General features: G+C 43.0%; 1 protein-coding gene across 1 annotated transcript in view; it reads left to right on the top strand.

Annotated features, from left to right (window-relative positions):
• Positions 1–26,195, top strand: part of LOC126236002 (centrosomal protein of 162 kDa-like) — a 228,402-nt gene that overhangs the window by 164,217 nt on the left and 37,990 nt on the right. The window contains exons 7-8 of the mRNA XM_049945011.1: positions 19,264–19,407; positions 22,009–22,200. Coding sequence (XP_049800968.1) covers positions 19,264–19,407; positions 22,009–22,200 — 336 coding nt within the window. The remainder of the gene's footprint in view (positions 1–19,263; positions 19,408–22,008; positions 22,201–26,195) is intronic.

Here is a 26,195-nt window from a genome sequence, read left to right as displayed (position 1 = left end):
ACAACTCATATCAGAAAGGTAACTGCCACTCCACAGCATCCACGTCCAGTTATAAAAGCAAGTGCGCTGAAAGCGGCTGTCCACAGCTAGAATGGCTTGCCTGCCGCCGCTCAACCACCTTCCTGTTCGTCGCATGGTTCTCTGCCGTCCCCTTCATTTTAACTGTGGACTGCTGCTTTTAGTGCGCTCGTTTCTCTAACTGGACATAAGTGATGGGGAGTGGCAGTTACCGCTCCGATATGAGTTGTTAATTAGAATTTCTGTAACCTGAGGACGTATCTTCAGTCAACGCGAAACAGGTCGCGACGTTGAATAAAAATATGATACAGCCAGTACGGATCGTCTCGTTCAAAATGTGGAAATTTAGCTGCGGTTGCCCGTTCTCAAAATCATGTAGATAACTATCAGTCGTTTCAGATACAATAAGTTTTATGTATTTCTTGTCAACTTTAGTTCTCGGAACATGACAAGTTTTAAAAAATAGCATGACAATTAACATCAAAAGTGGCAAGCGTGGAATCTTGACGCCCCCCCCCCCCTTGGAAAAATCTCCAAGTGCAACCATGATTAGAAGTTCTAACTCAACGCGATGAGACAGACTTCTTACAGAAAAGTAATTAAAAAACTGACGCTCTCTCAGCAAGCAATTAAAAGCTGCAGGTTCTGAATTACTACGAAATACAGGAAAACAAAACAAATGGACCAGGGAACAAATTATAGTAGAAGACATAAGTAGTGAAAATGAAAGAGAGATGGTCGGGGTATGTATCCAGGTGAATGCAAGGGATACGTACGAAGTGAATGCTTTACTGAATACTAAGAAATAATAAATAGTTGAGAAGATAGCCTAATGAGAAGTGGGTACAAAACATTTTAAAAAAACAAAATGGCGTAGATGCTGACAATGATAACAATATAATTTAGTAGACTGTGTTATCTCCTAGTCATGCCAAAGTCTCGCACAGTAAGCACAGACATCCAAACTCGTTGATGAATGGATATTTGATAGGCGCATTCGTGCCAGCTCATTCGTTTTTCGCATTTTTGGCTCATGTTGCCGGTTGACCTACTTCCATTTTCGTTCAAAAGCGCACGTATGTCATTTCATTTGAAGTATGTGTCACTTCGAAGTTGACGGTACCAGCATAGACTGCTTAACGTTCTTCTTTCTTATACTATATGGTTTCCATCACTTCAAAGCAAAATTTTGATCTTATTTCCTGTAATTGTAATTATTTACGGCGTTAGAGGTAACTTTACGTTATATGTGTTTGTCTTGCTCAGTACTGTTCAAATTATGTAATCTAAGGATTTCTTAAATAATAAAATCTCGCACGAGATAGCGAGTTTGTTTTAGATAATTAGAGTGCAATAAGCTTACGTTCTTGTGTCCGTTCGAACGCATAAAGTAGACGCTTCATGGCGAGCAGGGATACAGACGTTTCGTAACACTCATAGCTGGGACACTTAGCTAACATCTTAAACTATAAAATAACGTAAGAATATGGCATATAGGAATGACAGTTTTCGAGGAAAAGACGAGGATAGACAGTGTAATTTTCGTTTGGCTAACTTTCCAGCCATCTATGCCTTGGGGGAGATATTTTTCCGTCAAGGAGTAGGAGAGACAGTTAGAAACCGCAAAATCTCCACCACAACAACAATACAGTTAAAGGAGGATATTGCGACAGCTAGTTGTCGCATTTAATTGCTAGTGACTTCCAACGCGTCTGGGTAAACACGTCTTCTTTATTGTCGGTGAACTGGTTTTATGAGTAAACATCTGCTGGAAGTCGCTCCCAATTCCTGAGACAAAGCTACGCAGAATCATGGAAGAGCTGCTGTTGTCGGCTGAAGGGCTACAGTTTGGACCCGCAGTGGTTCCCAGGCCTGCCGCATAGGCTTCAGATCTGACTATCTCGCTGGCCATCCCATACGGTGGATACCATAACATGCAAGAAATTCCTCCAACAGAACAATTCAGTGTGGGCAGACACTCCTGTGCTATTTACTCGTATACTCTCATGATTTTTTGCGCGCTTTCTTAATTCTTATGTTCATACATTCTGTAAATTATGTACCGACTGTTCCGTAAGCAATAGTTGTGGCTCACACGGAATCTGACAGATAAATAAAATAAATATCCCTACGAAGAGGTGACCCGAATCTACTGCTTCTCTGAAAAGTCTCACGTTTGGTTTCAATAGGCTGTCTCATCTTTGTACCTCTGGACATTAATGGTATTACGAATACGTGAAGCTGTTAAATTTTTGTATTTGTGGGGATCCACAGCCTCCAGATGTTTAATAAATGTAAAAAGGGGTCGTTATAGACTGTAATGTGATTTTTATTTAATCGTGCGACTAGCTCATTTCGACTACTTGTCATTGTCAAGCACCTATAAAAACCAATATGGAAGAGCACTACATTCTCTGCATACAACCCCATGTATAAATAACACTTTACATGCCTCACATTAAGATAAAACATTATTGCACAAATTTTACACATTACAACCTACCACGGACCATGTTTATATTTATTAATGTGAAGCTGTGTGTACGCTTTAGAATGTTATGCCTTCTCCACAAGCAGCTAGCCATCATCAAACTGCAGTGTGACCCTTTCACTCTGCGACGAGTGTGCACTGCTTTTGAACATGCTGGCAGATAAAAAATGTGTGTCGCATTGGGACTCGAACCCAGAACCTTGCCTTTCGCGGGCAAGAGCTCATACTGACTGAGCTATCCACGAACGATTCACAAACCTTCCTCAAAGGTTTTCGCGATAAACTTTCAAGACTGGTTGTATTCCTGGCGTAGAAGCGACGTCAGCGCAGTAACTGCGGTGGCGACTTGAACTAACAACGTAAACAAAAGACGTGCATTCAGCCAGTTAGTTGCAACCACGCAGTGTTAATCACAGGGACGTGATACTGTAGTGTCAACGTTATCACAAATCGCAGTGCAGGAGCATCTCATAATCGACTGTTTTTAAGGCATTCTCCAGAATGTTATCAAGAAAAAAAAAAAAAGTCTGCAAGTCTGGCCCGCCCACCAAGACTGCCGTGCAAACTCGATGCGTGAACACATTATTTATTTATTATCATCCCAATGATCACATTTGTGATATAGGATTTGTCAGGATACATTTCAACAACTATATAATATCTTTACAAAACTTTTTTCTATGCTGAATTCATATGAATCTATCTCGTGTTAATACAATATACAACTAATAAGTGTTTTTATAACATTATTTCTTATATGCTTGACAGACCTATTCCTTGATGTTGTGATTTCATTTGTCACATTTATGATGTCATATAGCTGAGCAGAGATATTGACTTATACTGTAGTGACATTTGTTAAGCATGTGGTTCTTAATCTTCATATGTGCTTGACAGACATATTCATTGATGTAATTTCATTTGTCACATTAATTTAAACATATATTCTTTATACAGTTGCGCAGAGATATTCACTTATGCTGTAATAACATTTTTCAAGCATGTGGTTCTTTATATTCTAATGCAGTTGAGCATAGAAATTCACTTACACTGTAATAACATTTGTCAAGCATGTGATTATTTATAACAGTTTTAAATTTATCCTCCTTTTCCAGCTCTTTGATATGTTTTGGTAGTGCATTAAAAAGTTTGATGCCTTCATTACATACGTGTTTCTGACTTCGCGTCCTTGTTACAGCTTGTAAGTGGAGATCTTTACATTGCTGTGTATTGTAATTATGGTAGTCTGTATTGATTTCATTGTGTCCTGATTTCTTTTGATCACCAGCAGACATTTCAGAATGTATAATGATGGAATTGTTAAAATTTTCAATGCTTTAAAAGGGGGCCTACAATGTGTTTGAGGTGGGCTCTGGGTCATTATCCGAATAGCGCGTTCTTGTAATTTGAAAATCTTATTTAGACGACAATTTGTTTTTCCCCAGAATACTATCCCATAGGATGCTATGGACTGAAAATAGCCAAAATATATTAATCTGGTACAGTCATTACTACAAACTCTTGAAATTATTCTAAGTACGAAACATGCTGAATTTAGTTTTAGTGCTAAGCTCACCACATGGTCCTTCCAGTTAATCTTCTCATCAATGTGCATACCCAGGAATTTTGCACACTGTACTCTTTCAAGTCGTTTGCCCTCCATGGTGGGATTTAGGTCGTCATGTTCACTTATTTTTCCATATTGCACATAATTAGTTTTTTTTGCATTCAGTGTTAGCTTGTTTGCACTAAACCATTTTTGTATATCTTATAGGACATGGTCCACAGTACTGTTCAATGACTGCTTCATATCACTAACTATTAAACTAATATCAGCAAATTACATGATTCTAGCTTTACTCTCGGACACCCGAATATCATTAATGTAAATGAGGAACAAAAGGGGGCAAATACACTTCCTTATTTTTTAAATCTGTATCAAAATTACCTTTGTCATTATTTTTAATCAGTTAATTGATTTAAATGTAATGTTTTCATTCCATTCCTTTGTCATGTAATTTTAATCATAATATCAATGTCTTCATTTGCTCTCATTTTTCTTCCTGTCATTCTGTCTCCAATTGAAATCTTTTCTTTTAATGAATTTTACTTATTACTTTCGATTTAATTTCTTTTGTTTTAAAGCCCTGTTTTTTCGTCCACATTATTGCGTTCATTGTATCTATTTCTCATTTTGCTTGAATTTCTTTTTACTTATAAACCCAGCTTTCATTTCAATTTTCATCTGCGGTATTTTGTCCATAGTGCAATAGGTATTTAGGGTATGTTTTAAATGTTTGTATGACGTTACTGTGCAAAAAAATGCACATATGGAACAAAAATACATTTTTCACACCGTTGCACAAATATAAATAGATTATTTCGTCTTTTGTTTTTTATCTGATAGATCGGAATTTTGGAATAATTGAATATTATAATAGATAAGTATAATTAAATTCATGTTCACAAAAATTCCGATTGGGAAAAGAATGATATAAAAAATTAAACAAATGAAAAAGTTTATGCGGTGATCAAAATGATATGACAAAGGAATAGAAGTAAATAAATTACGTTTAAACCAATTAATTGAATAAAAATAATAATCGAGGTAATTTCGATATAGATATAAAAATAAAAAAAAAAAACTTGCTGCACTTCATGAGATTTGAGCCCACAACCTCATGCATGCGAAGCTATTTAGCTATCCATTACACCACGCAACCAGCATTCATAATGTGACTTTTTTAGCGCTGTTGAATATAACATAAAACTCGGTTTTTTTCTTCCGTCGATTACTCGCAAATCAGGGCCGACCAGGGTGAATGGCTCCAGTGTCTGTTTCCTGGGACCGTAACGTACGTCACTGCATAGATACACTATGTGATCAAAAGTATCCGGACCACCAGGCTGAAAATGACTTAAAAGTTCATGGCACCCTCCATCGGTAATGCTGGAATTCAACATGGTGTTGGCTTACCCTTAGCCTTGATGAGAGCTTCCACTGTCGCAAGCATACGTTCAGCCGTGTGCTGGAAGGTTTCTTGGGGAATGGCAGCCCATTCTTCACGGAGTGCTGCACTGAGGAGAGGTATCGCTGTCGGTCGGTGAGGCCTGACAGGAAGTCAGCATTCCAAAACATCCCAAAGGTGTTCTATAAGATTCAGATAAGGACTCTGTGCAGGCCAGTTCTTTACAGGGATGTTACGGTCATGTAACCACTCCGCCACAGGCCGTGCATTATGAACGGGTACTCGATCGTGTTGAAAGATGCAGTTGCCATCCCCAAATTGCTCTTCAACAGTGGGGAGCAAGAAGGTGCTTAAAACGTCAGTGTATGCCTGCGCCACGCAAAACAAGAAGGGGTGCAAACCCCCTCCATGAAAAACACGTCCACACCATAACAATACCGCCTGCGAATTTTGCTGTTGGCACTACACACGCTGGAAGATGACGTTCACCGGGCGTTCGCCATACCCACACACTGCCAACATATCGCCAAATTGTGTACCGTGATTGTCACTTCACAATGTTTTTCCACTGTTCAATCGTCCAATGTTTACGCTCCTTACACCAAGCGAGACGTCGTGTGGTATTTACCAGCATGATGTGTGACTCATAAGCAGCCGCTCGACCTTGAAATCCGAGTTTTCTCACCTCCCGCCTAACTGTCATAGTACTTTCAGTGGATCCTGATGCAGTTTGTAATTCCTGTATGATGGTCTAAATAGATGTCTGCCTATTACACATTACGACCCTCTTCAACTGTCGGCGGTCTCTGTCAGTCAACACACGAGGTCGGCCTGTAAGCTTTTGTGCTGTACGTGACCCTTCACGTTAACACTTCAGTATCACATGGGAAACAGTGGACCTAGGGATGTTTAGGAGTGTGGAAATGCGTACAGAATATGGCACAAGTGACACCCAATCACCTGACCTCGTTCGAAGTCCGTGAGTTCCGCGGAGCACCTCATTCTGCTTTCTCACGATGTCTGATGTCTGTTGATTGCTGAGGGCGCTGATATGGAGTACGTGGCAGTAGGTGGCAGCACAATGCACCTAATACGAAAAACGTATGTTTTTGGGGATGACCGGATACTTTTGATCACATAGCGTAGTTTCAAAAAGTCTGCGGCTCCTCTCTCCGTGTGAGACTTGAATCCTTGTTCGACCGGCTACAAGGCGTTTGTGGACTCACACACGAGAGGAGCGGGTTTCGAATCCGTGTCCATATTAAAGTATTTCGTGATTTCCATAAATTTATTAATTTGAATACCTCTTGAAAAGAACGAGGTCGATTTTCTTTCCTAATTTAGTTTCTTTCTGAACTTGTGGACCATCTCTCACCACCGCGTAGTCAACAGCACAGTAAACCCTGGTATTCCTTCCATCTCATTTCGTGTATAGGCAGCACAATTGTGGTTTGAGGGGGAATTCTTGGTGATCGTTTAGGCCGAGTGCTCTCGGTTTATCTTTCCTTTCACCTGTTTTTCCAGTTTCACATAATGACAGGACTGTACATGAGTGTTTAACGATAATGTTGGAATTGCAGTGGTGTGTGAAAATAACGTGTGACACTTTACACACAGAGAATAATTTTAAAAATTCGGTAACACAATTTTCATGTGAGATATGGATAATATTATCGAATCATCATGAAACCACTGTGATGCTGCAATGGTAATAGCGTGTCTTAGATATTTTCACTGCCCGCTTAGGCAAATATTAGGGTTCTTACATGTTTTCTGCTCAAGCATCCAGTCTAGTTGTTAACGAGAAGTGCATTGTGATTCTTGGAGTCTCAGTGCTGTAGTAGAGAGAGTAGCAAATTTACTTGGATAGACCTGTACACTTCTGGTTCATAAGATGTTCCCGTCGTTATGCTTACAAACGTATACACATCAGAGTCACCTGTGTGCGCTGGCACTTTCCGTTTGTGTGGTGGCTGCACTGGTGGCCCTATTGTACCTGATCTGCTGCGTTTAAAGACCTCTCATTTAAACGGAGTTGTGTTTGAATAATAAATGCACTTGTGTAGGGCATCCTTAACAGGGGACAAGAGGTGGCACTTACCTCTCCTGAAATCTGAGCTCAGGATCTTTATTCATTACACAATTCTCACGAATTTATAGCGATGATTGTCTGCGACTCCAGTACAGTCAGGGCCGGTTCAAGAACATTTCTCCGCACAAACGACTTTTAATTTGGCGCCGCCTCCTCGTTCCCTCGTACATTTTTGAGTCTTTTCAGTTTTCACTATTATTGGTGATATACGCCGTATACATTTCTTGCACCTGTGTGTTCCATACGCCCCTCTCTGCTTGGCGCCCGAAGCGACCACTACTGATTGTGACCCTTCCCTCGTAGAAATCTAACAGTCATCTCACATAGTCCACAGGCAATTTTGCCGATTCCTTGGTGCGACGGCGGTTTCGTCCCTCTTCTGCAGTCAAAATGGTTGTGAATCATTATAGAACCGTGCCCAAAGTAATGTGATCAATCTTTTCTCAGTCACTCCCTCGACCAGGAATTCCACAGCTGCAGCAAGGAACCGGTCGAACATCCTGGCGCGAAGATTCCTAGCACAAAGTACTGAGGGGAAATTATAAGTTATTTGACATACAGTAAGTTTTAAGCATCCGATTACCATATTTTATCTCCTTTAGTTATTCAACTTCACCCCATAATTTGAAATTCGGAATATGTAGCAACCTCACTAGATACATACTATACAGTTCTTTATGCAATAAAAACGCCACCACTGGCGCCAGTCTATGCTTACAATATAAATTCCAATCCTAATTTAGGATTTCGCTGCTGTTCACTTCCGGTTTCACCCAACTTTCTGTTCCTAAAACTATTTGAGCATTATTACCTTTAATAAGCGATTCTAATGAAATCCGACCTCCAAGGCCAAAACTTCTCTTTTGAGAGGAAAATGTGCTATCTGTTTTCGATTAGGGCAGGCTTTTCATCGTTGGACATAGGTGGGGCTCCTCTAATACGAAAAAACGACGTTTACACGTCATATGTAATCTCCTACCCGAGTAGCCGCTTCCTTTTTGTAGAACATGGCCGGCCATGGCATACCAAACTTCACATGTGCAGCGTGTGCGGGCCGCGGGCGAGCTTTGCTCGGTCCTTCTCTGAAGCGCCCGGAACAGCGCGACATTTCATTTAGGCTTTCGGTACGGCATTTTTCGATCTGTAAAACTCTCTTCAAGTTCAGCATAATCGTGGTGTCAGCGCTGTTTACCCTTCGTTACTTCTACGTGGTATGGAGGACATTCACAGGTCCAGTGCGTGTTTGCACAGAAAAGGCAGCTAGCGATCTATCGTCAAAAGCCCTTAAAAATGATTGTGAATGACAGGAGAGACGGATGAGAATTGTCAACATTTATTATGTAGACTAATAAGCGAAGGGTACTGCAAATTTGCTTGGAAACGACATTACAATATCATGCAGAAAGAATTTAAAGATTTAGTTGGCAATGAAAGAGCCAAAATTTACATGATCGACAGACGAGATTCGTTGTTCTCTACATCAAGAAGCAGTTTGTGCTAAATTTGCAGGCATGGAGTACATGAAGAAAATGGTGGTACAAATACAAAATTTCTCAGGTAGTATGCATCATTCCGCTGTCATTTTCTACAGTTTATTACTGCTAAGTACGCCTGGTGAGGTCAATGGGCATGCCTGGAACCATTTTTCGATTTAAAACACTGTATTGTTGAATCTATGAGGGGGAAAAGGAGCGCAGGAACTAAAATTAGAAAATCTGGAATGGATTGTCAAAGGCACCGAGGTTGATGCCGTGGTTCTTGGCTTCAGTAAGACATTCGTCACAGTTCTACAGTGTCATCTAGTGAACAAAATACGAGCTTACCGGGTGTCGGTCCACATTTGTGGCTGGCTTCGAGACTTCCTTGCAGACAGAACTCTCGAGGACTTTCTTAACGAACACGTCATTCCTAACGGAACACCCCCTGCCTGCCTGTCTTAAGAGGCAACTAAAAGGAGTCTCACACCTTTTGGCCTTTATGTGGTGGTCCCCTGGAGGGTTTTACCTCTATTTTTCAAAATTTTGAAGAAGAGCGAGCCAATTGGGGAAGGACGCCTTTACATGGTGCATTGTGTCCATCGTGCATTGAGATCTTTAGGCCACTTTCTCGTCGTGGAATTGCAGTCCTGCTCAACCTCCATCTCTTGAGCGAGGCCGCCTTCCTGTGTGCGATTTCCTCCACCATCTATGCAGTGTCGTTTTCTGCACCGACGATGACCATAGAATTCTTTGCACCTCATACCCAGCACGGCAGCCAATCCATTGTAGTGGGGCCGCCATGTACCCTGTTGGTTGTAGCCCCCTGACTACACAGGGATCGCTCTGCTGATGCCTGCGCCATTAACTTTCCACGTTTGCCAAGCGGTAGAAGTCCGTCACCATGGGGAATTGGGACTCGCGGCAATGGCCATCCTGCCAGTGTTCCAAGTCTCAGTACAATGCAAGGAAGTACGATCCTATGGGACAGTTGTAGCCCCATCAGTTCCACGAGTTCCAGTCGGTTCTCAGAGCCAGAAGACTACACCTGCTCGCTTGATGGTTGGGGGCACTTCCCTCCATGTTGTCTGTTGCTCCCGCACCATTTACATCGAGAGCACTGCCCCCCCCCCCCCCCCCATCTATCAGGGACACCAGTCCCCACTTCTCAGCCAGAGAAGTGTAAGGTTTATTCGTGTCCTCTCGCTAGGAAGGGGTCCCTGGGGTCACACCCTTCCCAGGTTTCTGATAGTGGGAAAGATAACACTGCCAGTGGCTGAAGTGCCCAAAAGCAGCTGGTCGTAGGGCTTCACGATCATTCTCAGTCCCGGAGAGCGAGAGAAACCCAAGAATAAGCGAGAGAAATCCAGAAAGAAGACCCCCAAGACCAAGGGAATTGCAGTGGCACCCACACCACTGCTACCTACAAGCTCTGTGACTGAGGATGAGGTGAAGATGCTAGTGTCCACTGAGGACCTAGATCTCGCCATAACCTCAGACACAATGGATACAATAGCCTGTTCAGGAAATAACTCTGTCGCAGCAGGTGACCCTGAGGCGTAGGCTGCCTCATTGAGTGTTTCATGCCTTCCCAGTCTCACAATCACGTCATCCTCCAGTGCAGTTGCGGCAGTTTTTTCCATCACCTGGCTGAGCTACAGCAAGTGTTAAGCTTTGCACCCACTTCCTGCATTGCCCTCCAGGAAACCTGGTTCCCGGCAATGCGGACCCCTGCCCTTCACGGCTACTGGGATGTTACAAGAATTGTAGCGAATATACACTACTGGCCATTAAAATTGCTACACCACGAAGATGACGTGATACAGACGCGAAATTTAACCGACAGGAAGAGGATGCTGTGATATTCAAATGATTAGCTTTTCACAGCATTCACACAAGGTTGGCGCTGGTGGCGACACCTACAACGTGCTGACATGAGGAAAGTTTCCAACCGATTTCTCATACACAAACAGTAGCTGACCGGCGTTGCTTGGTGAAATGTTGTTGTGATGCCTCGTGTAAGGAGGAGAAATGCGTACCATCACGTTTCCGACTTTGATAAATGTCAGATTGTAGCCTATCGCGATTACGGTTTATCGTATAGCGACATTGCTGCTCGCGTTGGTCGAGATCCAATGACTGTTAGCAGAATATTGAATCGGTGGGTTCAGGAGGGTAATACGGAACGCCCTGCTTGATCCCAACAGCCTCGTATCACTAGCAGTCGAGATGACTGGCATCTTATCCGCATGGCTGTAACGAATCGTGCAGCCACGTCTCGATCCCTGAGTCAACAGATGGGACGTTTGCAAGACGACAACCATCTGCACGAACAGTTCGACGACGTTTGCAGCAGCATGGACTATCAGCTCGTAGACCATGGCTGCAGTTACCATTGACGCTGCATCACAGACAGGAGCGCCTGCGATGGTGTACCCAACGACGAACCTGGGTACACGAATGGCAAAACGTCATTTTTTCGGATGGATCCAGGTTCTGTTTACAGCATCATGATGGTCGCATCCGTATTTGGCGACTTCACGGTGAACGCACATTCGAAGCGTGTATTCGTCATTGTTATACTGGCGTATCACCCAGCGCGATGGTATGGGGTGCCATTGGTTACACGTCTCGGTCACCTCTTGTTTGCGTTGACGGCACTTTGAACAGTGGACGTTATATTTCAGATGTGTTACGACCCGTGGCTCTACCCTTCATTCGATCCCTGCGAAACCCTACATTTCAGCAGGATAATGCACGACCGCATGTTGCAGGTCCTGTACGGGCCTTTCTGGATACAGAAAATGTTTGACTGCTGCCCTAGCCAGCACATTCTCCAGATCTCTCACCAATTGAAAACGTATTGTCAATGGTGGCCGAGCAACTGGCTCGTCACAATATGGCAGTCACTACTCTTGATGAACTGTGGTATCGTGTTGAAGCTGCATAGGCAGCTGTACCTGTACACTCCATCCAAGCTCTGACTCAATGCCCAGGCATATCAAGGCCGTTATTATGGCCAGTGGTGGTTGTTCTGAGTACTGATTTCTCAGGTTATATGCACCCAAATTGCGTGAAAATGTAATCACAAGTCAGTTCTAGTATAATATATTTGTCCAATGAATACCCGTTTATCATCTGCATTTCTTCATGGTGTAGCAATTTTAATGGCCAGTAGTGTAACAGTGCGTCAGGTGAACTTGTGCCTCTTCAAACTTCTTTTGAAGCAGTGGCTGTCAGGATATGGACGATGCAGGTAATAACTGCCCATAACGTATATCTCACTCCAGATGGTTCGGTACCCCTGAACCTATTGGCTGCACTGATTGATCAACTCCCTAAACCTTTCCTACTTTTGGGAGATTTTAACGCCCATAACCCCTTGTCAGGTAGCACCATGCTTACTGGCCATGGCAGAGATGTTGAAAATTTACTGTTCCAACTCGACCTCTGCCTTTCAAATACTGGGGCTGCCACACATTTCAGTGTAGCTCATGGTAGTTACTCAGCCATTGATTTGTCAATTTGCAGCCCGGGACAACTCCCATCTATCCACTGGAGAGCACATGACGACCTGTGTGGTAGTGACCACTTCCCCATCTTCCTGTCACTCCCCTGGCGTCATGCCCATGGGCTTTAAACAAGGCAGACTGGGTAGCCTTCACCTCTGCTTTCAGCCTTGAATCTCCCCCACATGGTGCCATCGATGTTGTCATTGAGCAGGTTACTACAACGATAATTTCTGCGGCGGAAAGCGCGATCGCTCGGCCTCTAGGGTGCCCCCAGAGAAAGACAGTCCCTTGGTGGTCGCCAAAAGTCGAAGGTAATTAAAGAGCGTCGGCGAGCTCTACAGCGATATAAGTGGCACCCTTCTTTAGAGCACCTAACAGCCTTTAAGCGGTTCTGTGCCCGCGTTTGCCTGTTTATAAAACAATGGAAACAGGAGTGTCGGGAGAGGTACATCTCGACCATTGGGTGCCATACATCACCCTCCCAAGTCTGGATGAAGACCATATGTCTTTTTGGGTACCAGACCCCAACAGGCGTCCCTGGGTTTAACATCAATGGCGTGCTCTCCTCTGCGTCAGAGAACTACCCCCCCCCCCCCCCCCACCAAGCCTTTCGCACCCTCAAACGGCAGATGGAAAGGAAAGTTCTCACTACACACCACAGTGAACCCTATAACGCCCCATTTACAGAATGGGAGGGGCTCCTCAGCGCCTTTGCACATTGCCCCAACACAGCTCCTGTGCCAGATCGGATCTACAATCAGATGATCAAACATCTCTCGCCTGACTACAGGCGATATCTCCTTGTCATCTTCAACCAACTCTGGTTCGATGGCGTGTTTCTATCGCAATGGCAAGAGAGTACCATCATTCTGGTGCTGAAACCCGCTAAAAAGCCACTTGATGTGGATAGCTACCGACTCCATCAGCCTCACCAACATTCTCTGTAAGCTGCTGGAACGTATGTTGTGTCAGTGGTTGGGTTTTGTCCTGGAGTCACGTGGCCTACTGGCTCCATGTAGTGGTGGCTTCCGCCAGAGTCACTCTACCACTGATAATCTTGTATCCCTTGAGTCTGCCATCCGAACAGCCTTTTCCAGATTCCAACACCTGGTTGCTGTCTTTTTTGACTTATGTAAAGCATACAACACTACCTGGCTACATCATATCCTTGCCACATTGTATGAGTGGGGTCTCCGGGGCCTGCTCCTGATTTTTATCCAAAACTTCCTGTCGCTTCGTACTTTCCATGTCCATGTTGGTGCCTCCCATAGTCCCCCCCCCCCCCCTCATATTCAGAAGAATGGCATTCTATTCAGAAGAATGGCATTCTGCAGACCTCTGTATTTCTGTTGGCATCGTACCGTTCATCCGGACCCTGAACTTTATCTTAATGACGATCCACTCACTGTAATGGAGACATATCAATTCTTAGGACTGCTTTTCAATGCCCGATTAACTTGGCTACCTCACCTTCGCTAGCTTAAGTGGGAGTGCTGGCAGCACCTCAATGCTCTCCGCTGCCTGAGCCACACCAACTGGGGTGCAGATCACTCTAGGCTGCTGCAGCTCTACAGAGCCCTTGTTCAATCCCGCCTTGACTGTGGAAGACAGGTTTACAGTTCGGTGGCACCCTCGGCATTGCGTTTACTTGATCCAGTGCACCACTGTGGCGTTCGTCTAGCGACGGGAGCTTTTAGAACAAGTCCGGTGACCAGGGTCCTTGTGGAGGCTGGAGTCCCTCCATTGAAGGTTAGGTGTGCATAACTGCTCACCAGTTATGTTACATACATTCGTAGTTCTCCTGAGCATCCGAATTACCGTCTCCTTTTAGCACCCACGGCAGTTCATCTCCCGCATCGGCAGCCCAGGTCAGGGCTCACGATTGTGGTTCGCATACGATCCCTTCTCTCCAAACTGGAGTCCTTCCCTTTACCATCTCTATTTGAGGTCCATTCACGTACACCTCCTTGGTGTACACCTTGGCCGAAGCTTCATCTGGACCTTTTATATGGGTCTAAGGACTCTGTTAACCCTGCCGCTCTTTGGTGTCACTTCCTCTCGATTATTGATGTGTTCCGGGGCTCTGAAGTTGTTTACACTGACAGCTCAATGGCTGATGGTAATGTTGGCTTCGCCTCTGTCCACAGAGGCAATGTTGAACAGCATTCCTTGCCTTCTGGCTGCAGTGTATTCACTGCAGAGCTTGTGGCCATATCTCGTGCACTTCAGTACATCCGTTCCTGTTCTGGTGAGTCATTTCTTCTCTGTTCTGACTCCTTGAGCAGCTTACAAGCTATTGACTACCCTCGCCATCCTTTGGTAGCGAACATCCAGAAGTCCATCTCTGTGCTGGAATGGTCCAGTCGTTCAGTGGTGTTTGTGTGGACCCCAGGACACATTGGAATCCCAGGCAACGAACTTTCTGACAGGCTGGCCAAACAGGCTATGCAGAAACCACTGCTGGAGTTGGACGTCTCTGAAACTGACCTGCATTCTGTCTTACACCACAAGGTTTTTCGACTTTGGGAGACAGAGTGGCATAACAGTATGCGCATCAAGTTGCATGTCATTAAGGAGACTACGAATGTGCCGAAGTCTTCCCTGGGGGCTTCTCGCAGGGAATCAGTTGTCCTTTGTCGGCTTCGCATTGGCCATACGTGGCTCACACATGGTTACCTCCTCCGTTGCAAGGATCTGCCTCAGTGCTGGACTGCCCACTTTTAGCCACTCTGCGGTGGACTTTTAACTTTCCGCCGGCCGAAGTGGCCGTGCGGTTAAAGGCGCTGCAGTCTGGAACCGCAAGACCGCTACGGTCGCAGGTTCGAATCCTGCCTCGGGCATGGATGTTTGTGATGTCCTTAGGTTAGTTAGGTTTAACTAGTTCTAAGTTCTAGGGGACTAATGACCTCAGCAGTTGCGTCCCATAGTGCTCAGAGCCATTTGCACCATTTTTTTTAACTTTCCCAGCACACTACCTTTGGTGTTGAGTGACAATGCCTCAACAGCAGCTTTAGTCCTATGTTTTCTTTGTGAGGGTGGGTTTTTTCATTTGATCTGAGTTTCAGCTCATGTCCCTTCTCTCTCTGTGTCCTCGAACCTAGGGCTTTTAGGGTGTAGGTTTTAATGTGTTGCAGAGTGGCTGGCTTCTCCTTTTTTATTATCATGGTCAGCCAGCCATGGTAATCTGCTTTCTTGTTTTTAGTCTCTTCTCCCTGTTTCTTGTGTCTCTCTGTAGTTTTTTGGTCCTGTTTTGTCCATTGTAGTGTATGTTGTCCTTCTGTCACTCTTCTGGTTCTTCCTTTCTCCTGTTATTGTGTTGTACATCTTCTTTGTTTTGTTCTTTCCCTTGGGTAATTGCTCTACTGGGAACAAGGGACCGATGACCTCGCAGTTTGGTCCCTTTCTTCTCTTTTAAACCAACCAACCTAATGGAACATGTAAATACTCCAAAATTCATAGGAGTAACCATCCAGAGCAACATAAAGTGAATGACCATATAAAACAAATTGCAGGAAAAGTGAATGACCTACTGAGATTCTTAGGAAGAATCTTGAGGAAATTTAATATATCCACAAAAGGGGTGACATACAAAACACTTCCTTGTGCAATTATTGAGTATTGTTCAACAGTCTTGGGCCCTTACCAAGAAAAAACAACAGAAGGGGGACAGGATCCAGTGAAAAGTGTCGTGTTTCATCATGGGATCATTTAGTCAGTGCGAGAGCACTGCAGAGATGCTCAACAAACTCCATTGGCAGACACTAAAAGAGAGGCATTGCGCATCACAGAAAGGTTTACTTCTGAAATCCTGGGAGTGCACGTCCGAAGAGTTGGGAGCATATTACTTCCTCCTACATTCATCTCACAAAATGACCATGACAAGAAAATCTGAGAAATTAATGCAGAGGCTTACCGACAGTCAGTCTTCTCGCACACCTTTGAGTGGAACAGGGAAGGGGGCATCAGTTAGTCATACCAAAAGTACCCTCCGCCACACACCATCAGGTGGTTTGCGGAGTATTGATGTAGATATGTTAGTGACTGAGCATGCTCTCTCTTTATTTTTGATGGATAAAAGCACATACATGTCATCCATTTTAAGCCATGTTAATGGTACACATACTTTCAGATATTCAACCGAGTTGTTGTCACCACTTTACACTTAATATTTCATTTGTTTTCACCTTTTTCTGCAGTGGTTAATCTACCTTTTCCCCACTGCTTGTTTTACTCCTTTCTCTTGTAATCATAGTGATAAACCCAGCACTCACCAATGGTGATTTGGTGACCAAAGAAGTCATCTGAATTCACCTAACAGAGATGTAACATTTCCGCTGCTACAACGGTTTAGTGGACGTTTTTGAATGAGGGTAGCAGTTGCAGTACGTAGGAGGCAACAACCTTTTGTCATATCCAAAATTACCCTTACCAATTTCCACTTTTTGATTGTGTTAACACCATTCTTCAAGGATCACGGTCTCAGCTTCCCATGTCATTCCCTATTCTTCACAGAGATATGATCTACTTCGTGTTTCGTCATTCACACTTGTTTGACCACAACAGACACTGTCGTGTTACATAACTACTGTGTCGTTTGATGGTGCACGTCTTTGTGCAGCTTTACCTACTCATCATAGATTTTTTCTGCATTATTCCCCTTCAGATGCAGAAAATGAATTATCGCACTCTACTACACTTTATTAGTTGGCTGCGCAATTATGCTTTGGCATTCCATCGTGCTGTGTTACTGTAATGTGGTGTGGGGATTCTGATGTGTGCAAGACCACTATATGTAACTCCAAACAAGCGAAAACCTAGTTAATAACTTTATCTTTAGAGCTGATGATTACAACTTTTATGACTAACACTCATGTAATGCAGCTTCAGATGATATTATTCTATAAAAAATGACCTTCGTTCCATATATTCAGGCTCCTAAGTGCCAGTTCTCTGAAGTAGTTTGGGTCACATTTTCAGTGCTCACTTTCTTCTGGATGCAGTCAGTGTTAGTTAGTGGAAACACTAGATGTAGTAGTAATTGCATTAGCTTCAATGGGCTGCATTGTGTTCCATGGTGTAATTTTTGTCATATTATAAAATACAAGGGTTCGAACTTTGATAGTACAAAATAGAGATATGTTTCAAAGTTATGCTATCCTTCAGAGTAGTCACCAGCATTGTCTATAACTTATTGTCAGGGATGTGGAAATCGTAGGATACCCTTTGCTGCACCAGTTGTGTTGATAGTGCGTGTGAGACTGTGTATTGTTCAACGATTCACTGTAACACTGAAGCGAATGCCATGAAGTGGTCGTGCCTATTAGGAATCAAGTTGAAGCAACAATGACTCAAGTCTGGGGAGAACAGCACTCCATAGCCCCGATGATCAAACAAACCATAACAACTCATTGCATATGCGCCTGAGCTTTGTCCTGCAAAATGATGGGCGGGGACATGCAGGAAGTGTTGCCTCTTCTTTCTTTAAGCTGGACACAGGGGTTCAAAAATGAACAGCTTAGAGAAAGTGGTGATGACAATTCCTGCAGCACCTGCACATCATTTTTCAGGACAGTGCTCAGATGCATATGGAGTGAGATGTGACAGGTTTGTTTGATCGACAGGGCTGCGAAGTGCTGTACTTCCCAGACTTAAGCCATTGTGGCTTCAACTTGATTTGTAATGTGTAGGAAACACATCATGCCGTTCGCTATAGAACTGTTGCAGAGATTTGCTGGGCGATAGACTGCTCCACTCTTAAGTATCAACACAGCTGACACTACTAGCGGTACCCAACAACATCCACACAACTGGCAATAGGTTGTTCACAATGCAGGTGACATCAGTAAAACTTTGAAACAAGTTTATTTTGTGTAAGTGTAAATAAATAGTTGCCACTATTAATGTAATAACAGTGGTGAGTGAGGCCGTCACCAATGATCCACTATGGTGTTTGTGAACTGTGCCATTGGCTCCAAATAGGAAAAAAGACTTCTGTTACTTCCACTTTCATAGAAAAACTAAATATATGTAATCACTGATTGTGTAAGCTCAGTGCTACATCATTCTGCACCACTCCACTGACTACAGCAATCTATTTATGGGCCAAGGAACACTTCAGACCCTGGCAGCCAGCATAATTAAACGTCTGTTCATTGAATGAAATTTTCACTCTGCAGCGGAGTGTGCACCGATATGAAACTTCCTGGCAGATTAAAACTGTGTGCCAGACCAAGAGTCGAACTCGGGACCTTTGCCTTTCGCGGGCAAGTGCTCTACCAACTGAGCTACCCAAGCACGACTCACGCCCCGTCCTCACAGCTTTACTTCTGCCAGTATCTCGTCTCCTACCTTCCAAACTGGAAACATCATCTTTGCTTTGTCTTACTTTGTAATGCTAATTATTGCTATTCTGATCAGATGAAGCACCATCTGTCGGACATTTTTTGAACTTTTGTATTTTTTTGGTTCTAATAAAACCCCATGTCATTCCAAGTACGTGTGTCAATTTGTACCTCTCTATCTACATTATTCCGTGATTTATTCAGTTTTCAAATTTATACTGACTTTTTGATCACCCGGTACTTAGAGAGAACCCATGTTGTGAACCAACAAGTACATCCCTGACACACACACACACACACACACACACACACACACACACACACACACACTTGGTATAAAACTGATAATTCCAATTGTATTCCAGGATAAGTTAAAGACAAAAGAGGCAGGTTCAGCGGCAAGTAAGGGTCCAGCAACAGGTGATGTGGAAAGACGAAAGCTTGAAGATGAGCTGCGTGAGGCTCGAGAAGCTGCTATTGCTGCAAGAGTGCAAATGGATGCATTGAGGGTAAGAAACATCTCACAGAGACTGTAGAAGTCATATTCTTCTTGTTTTTCAACCTGTCCTCACTTATATTTTCTGTGTTGATGGTACTCAAAGTAAGGGAAAAATTTGAGATAAGTAACGAAAATTCAAGGTACATTACTTTGGGTAATGTTGGTCTGACAATCTCACTATAGAGAAGTGCAAAATAGTATACATAACTGTAGAATTCGTCATTACACCAACATGATAACTGCTACTTCTAGTACAACCACACCTCTACAACCATTCACTCCTGCAAGACTACTGTCCTACCTACCTCACTGACATTCCAGCTCTTTTAGAATTTGTGGTCATCTATTTCTTACTTGTTGTGACAGATATCAAGTGACTGTTTGTTGGTCACATGTGATAATCAAGTTTAAACTGATTGTAATCATATTATTTTGCATGTTATAGGCTAATTTTCTAATCCAGAAAAGCAAGTAAATCGCTGTGAGAGGAGCAGGAAGGAGTTTGGGGGAGGGGGGCATCAGCATAGGCATAGGCATAGGCATACACATCAATGAATAAAAGTGGATAAACACAGCTTCACAGTTCCAGTAGTTTCTTTGTCAAATGGAAGAGGTTAGAGAGTTACATGAAACAAGTCTATCAGGGATTTAGTAGACTGTGTTATCACGAGAACTCTATATCAAGGCATGATGAGAAAGAAATGATGTCCGAATGTGCAGCTTTGTCTCCTGTAGATGAGTAGCCCCATTTCCTTCTATGTTTTGTTTCATTTGCTAGACAGAGAAATTGGTCAATTGAAAAGGCAATGATGTCGCATGTTTCGTTTGCAATTATTTGTATCAGCTGCCACTTCTTAACCAAAAGTATTCCCATCAAAGTAACATATTCTAGACAGCTACTTAGAAACAATATATTAGAAGCTTCACAAGAGTGTGCCCCCCCCCCCCCCCCCTACACACACACACACACACACACACACACACACACACACACACACACACACACACACACACACACACACACACAGATGATTTATAATTGCATGCTAATTGTGACAATATGTCTCAGATTTTTCTCTGTAAGATAAGTTACATACTTTAGTAAAACCTTTATTTAATTTACATCAAATTAACATTTGCTGTTCATGAACTAGTGATCATTTTATTCTCACATTTCACATACGACAATAAAACTAGTGTAAGTTGTGTATTACTTGGTGAAGCAAAATGAAGAGGTGACTAGTCTGATAGCCCCATCGTGTTTATCCCCAAGAAGCAGAGAGGCAAGGTACAATAGTAACAGACTACATTGCAGTATTCTTACAAATGATACAATGTCACGCACTACACAGCTATGTTCCAGTGCAATGCATACATCAACAAACATTGATTGTGGCTTTTGTGTGGTGATATTCCTCACATGCTATCATTATGACAGCATTTATTTGCAGTGTAATTTGTGTGAACTGACGTTTCATCTGAATAAACCACTAGTTACTTTAATTCTGGTACTTCTTTAAGTAATTTAGTGTGCCTTTTTTTTTTACTGAGTTATTTGATTCGGACAGGATGACTAATTTTGTCAGGTACCTTTTAAAAGCAAATCTCAGACAGAGCCTTTTTCTCAGAGTTCCCTCACCTTCTCTGAAATCCAGTTCTGATGTGACAAAAGCTTCTGCTTCTTGCAAAGTTTGTATATCTCTGTAGTGCTCATAATACTGCAGAAATTGCTACATAGTGACACATTTAACCATTGTTAGTGGTATATTTATTATATTTACTTTTCTCTTCCTCCTCCTCCTCTGAGACAACTATTATGAATTTCACTCATAGCACCAAGCACCATATCCCTACTTTTGTAATTTGTACATCACTAACTTACTCAACTTTAACATTTTACTTCTGCATCCCATCACCTCTTCTGCCAGCACTGTCACACCTTTCTCCTCCTCACTGCTACAAGTTTAAAAACATCAATAAAAGCCATTGTGGTTGCCCATGAAGTAATTTTCAGTGGTCTGCACTTGCACTGAGAGATAACAGTGCACAGTACTTTAAACTGGAACATAGCTGTTCATAGTGATTGGATCAAAATAGTTCCCTCTGTGACTGGGTTTACAATTTGCTGTGTCGAGTAATACATCATTACATTAATTTGCACTTAATTTTTTGGGACATTTTCTGTTGAATGTACTCAAATATAAAACACAGGCTGTAAGCCCAGAGTAACAGTATTTGTTACTGACAGGGTATGAAAGAATGACATTTTCACTCTGCAGCAGTGTGTGCACTGATATGAAACTTCCTGACAGGTTAAAACTGTGTACTGGACCAAGACTTGAACTTGGGACCTTTGCCTCTTGTGAGCAAGGCCTCTGCTGGCTGAGCTACCCAGGCACGACTTGCAAAATGTCCTGACTGTTTTACTTCCTCCAGTAAAGTAGGTCACGAGTCGTGCTTTGGTAGCTCGGCCAGTAGAACACTTGCCCACAAAAGGCAAAGGTCCAGTACACAGTTTTAATTGGCAAGGAAGTTTCAAGTTACTAGGGTTTTTTATTTTGTCATTAAGTTGAATCAGTATAATCACCAATTTTTGTTCTGGATGGCACAGGCAGGGAAGAGGGACCTAGAAAGCACAGTCCGTGACCTCAGGGCATCACTGGCCGAGACAAAGTCTGAATTGGAGAGGCAGCGGCGACGTGCAACCTACGGCACGGGAGGCGGAGCTGCTGCTGGTGGCAAGCCACTGCGGTCCCCCAAGTCCCCCACCACTGCCACCAGGACTGTCAGGCAAAATGCACAGGTGCGATTGCCGAGCTGCATCCACAGTTTTGTAGAAAACTGCTGATAGTGAAATAAAGTGTATTGTTTGAACCATGTACTAGCTAGCTTTTTTCTCTGTGATAAATAGGTGAGGTGGTGCTGCCTCGGCACATCAGGTAGGCAAGGGGTTTTTCTGTTGCTCATCATCTGTAGCTGTATAGGGCAGCAATGTTTACTGTCATGTCATACAGTCGACCACATAAAACTAAATGAAAAATGTACCTGCCAGTATAAAAGTAGACTTCAGCTCAAAAGGCAGAGATAAGATGAAAGATTTCCAAGCTTATGAAATTTTCGAATTATCTTAGATTAGGGAGAAAGACACAGAAATTCTTTCTAAAAATATACATACTTGATGGGATCTTCGAGAGGGAGAGGGAGGTGTTGGATGGATCACAGTTTATGGATTTTTATCAAAGGAAAATTCTATTGAGAAAAGTAATAAATGTGAGACAGTTGTGAGTGGCCTGCTTTTTCTTTTTGAGCTTCACCACACTATCCCTCTCTCCTCCCCAAGGGAACTACTGACCATTGTGAAAGTCAGGATAACCTCATCGTTTTTATTTTCACATTTCTATTAGCACTTACCCTCCTGAAGGTAAGTAGTGACCAGTTTGTTCATTTATTTATTCATTCACTTGGTGGCAGAACAACAGCTATTTACAAAGTAAAACACAAAAATACAGTGTGTAGGCTTCCATTAGTGATCTAGGTCCAGCAACTGCAGCCTGTTAATTGCCAACAGTGTGGCATATGGACTCGATGTTTCTGCTGAGAGTGTTTCCTGAGGTGGTGTTCTGTCTTCTGTTTGTGAGCTCTGAAGTTCTAGGCGGTGAAGTTGTCGAGCCCCAGTTTACACGTTAAGCCATTGCATCAAGATGAAGACCGCCCTGAGTCAGTTGAATTTCATCCCCTTCAGAAATTGTAAAAGGGATGCTCTGTGGTGTAGCACGGCCGATCCATCGATGCAGCAGCTCTGTGGTCAGGTACCCACAAACTTCACGATGAAAATGGGGTCGAGCCCCATCCTGCTGAAAGATGAACTGAGAGTCCAATTGCATTTGAGTCATCAGCCATTGCTGCAACGTGTCCAAGTAGGAATATGTAGTGACTGTGCTCTCGCAAAGACGAATGGCCCGTACAGTTTTCAACGTGACAAGGCACAAAAACATTTACCTTTGGGGAATTGCACTCAAATTCAATGCATTCATGTGGATGCTTTGTACCCCAGATTTGACAATTATGCTTGTTCACTTTTCCATTAGTGTGAAAAGTGGTTTCGTCACTAAAAATTAAGCGATCACCAATGCCATCCTCATCCTCATTCAGTTGTTGCAACTGCGAACAAAACTCAAAATGCTTGGCTTTGTCGTCGTCATTGAGCTTGTGCACTAGCTCCAATTTGAATGGTTTCAAAGACAACTTCTGCCGCAGGACTTTCCACACTGTCATTGGAGCCATTTCAAGTTCATGGGATGCACAGTGCATCGATTTCTTTAGACTCCTAGACGTGCTCCACATTCACTTCTCTTTGCTGGGCACAAGCAACCCGCCGTAACCAATTTGTTGTGCCAGTGGTAAATGGCCTTCCTTGTTGGTGGCTTCTTACCGTACTTGGTTCTAAACATCCGTTGAACAGCTGTAGTATACTTGTTTTTATCGAACTCCAACACACAGAAAGCTCGCTCCGCACGTGAACTTGCCATGGTTGTGACTAGTGCCGAATATCGGCAAATTACCAAACTACACTGTGGCAGTATACATGAAAAAAAACCTTACAGGGTCTCTCTTCAAAATGACATATGTATGATATCTGTACAATGTTTCGTTCTTGTGCAATAAATAACTGAGCATGTTACTGGACTTTATTTACACCCTGTATATTGGGGCACACTACAACCCTGTCTCACTCCCATCTCGATCACTGCTTTGTTTTCATGCTCTTTGACTCTTGTAACTGCCATCTGATTTATTATAAGTTGTTGATAACCTTTTGCAGAATTGTTTGTGCTAGTCATCTGCAGTAACTTATATTTTTCTACTTATAAAGTAAGCAACCATCATCACATAAGATAGAAATTTTATGTAAGTCATCCTATAGTCACACGATGATGACCACACTTTCTCATACACTGCATCTCATTAACAAAAAGTTCCAGATTGTTGCTCACTGTATCCATTTGATCATTTATGTGTAAAGAGAACATGAGCATTCCTGCCACACTTTCCTGGGCACCCCTGACGATATCTTTGCCTGTGATGAACACTTGCCTTCCAGGACAACGTAGTGGGTTCTGTTACTTCAGAATTCTTCGAACCACTCATGTATCTGGAAACCTAAACTATATACTCAGACCGTTAGCAGTCTGCAGTTGGGCACTAGGTTACATGCTTTCTGGAAACCTAGGAATAAGGAATCTGCCTGTTGCCCTTCATATGTAGTTCACAAGATATTGTGTGAGAAAAGAGCAAGCAGAGTTTTGCAAGAGCGATTCTTTCTAAATACGTACTGTGATTTGTGGACAGAAACTTTTCTGTCTCAAGGAAATTTTTATATTTGAACTTAGATATGCTCAATAATTCTGCAGCAAACCAATTTTAAGGAAATTGCTTTGTAATTTTGCAAGTTCTTGATGATTAATTGGAACTGAGTTTTATATCTAGCAGCATTTTTCTTGATGATGAGATCTCTCATCATTTTTAAGCAGGAGTACAAAATAGCTTAGAACATACATCAACACTTCATTGTTGTAGATGGTATTCAGAATATACAGCACTGTGATAGTACCTTGTAATATGAAGGTAAAAGTTGTGAAGGTAACTACAAGCAGACAGAAATTAGTGGTGATAGAACTTATATAACAGGAAACACATTAGGAATCCAATACAAGAAGGAAGTTGTAAGATAAGGAACAACTCTCAGAATGAAGTACGAGGGCAGTTCAATAAGTAATGCAACACATTTTTTTTCTGAAACAGGGGTTGTTTTATTCAGCATTGAAATACACCAGGTTATTCCCCAATCTTTTAGCTTCACAACACTATTTTTCAACGTAATCTCCATTCAGTGCTACGGCCTTACGCCACCTTGAAATGAGGGCCTGTATGCCTGCACGGTACCATTCCACTGGTCGATGTCGGAGCCAACGTCGTACTGCATCAATAACTTCTTCATCATCCGCGTAGTGCCTCCCACAGATTGCGTCCTTCATTGGGCCAAACATATGAAAATCCGACGGTGCGAGATCGGGGCTGTAGGTTGCATGAGGAAGAACAGCCCACTGAAGTTTTGTGAGCTCCTCTCGGGTGCGAAGACTTGTGTGAGGTCTTGCATTGTCATGAAGAAGGAGAAGTTCGTTCAGATTTTTGTGCCTACGAACACGCTGAAGTTGTTTCTTCAATTTCTGAAGAGTAGCCCAATACACTTCAGAGTTGATCGTTTGAACATGGGGAAGGACATCGAACAGAATAACCCCTTCAGCGTCCCAGAAGACTGTAACCATGACTTTACAGGCTGAGGGTATGGCTTTAAACTTTTTCTTGGTAGCGGAGTGGGTGTGGTGCCACTCCATTGATTGCCATTTTGTTTCAGGTTCGAAGTGATGAACCCATGTTTCATCGCCTGTAACAATCTTTGACAAGAAATTGTCACCCTCAGCCACATGACGAACAAGCAATTCCGCACAGATGGTTCTCCTTTGCTCTTTATGGTGTTCGGTTAGACAACGAGGGACCCAGAGGGAACAAACCTTTGAATATCCCAACTGGTGAACAATTGTGACAGCACTACCAACAGAGATGTCAAGTTGAGCACTGAGTTGTTTGATGGTGATCCGTCGATCATCTCGAACGAGTGTGTTCGCACGCTCCGCCATTGCAGGAGTCACAGGTGTGCACGGCCGGCCCGCACGCGGGAGATCAGACAGTCTTGCTTGACCTTGTGGCGATGATGACACACGCTTTTCCCAACGACTC

The sequence above is a fragment of the Schistocerca nitens genome, chromosome 2 (genome assembly GCF_023898315.1).
Source record: "Schistocerca nitens isolate TAMUIC-IGC-003100 chromosome 2, iqSchNite1.1, whole genome shotgun sequence".
In the NCBI taxonomy this organism is placed as follows: Eukaryota; Metazoa; Arthropoda; class Insecta; order Orthoptera; family Acrididae; genus Schistocerca; species Schistocerca nitens.
Note: the sequence above shows the minus strand (reverse complement) of the source record. Positions and strands in the feature narration are given on the sequence as shown.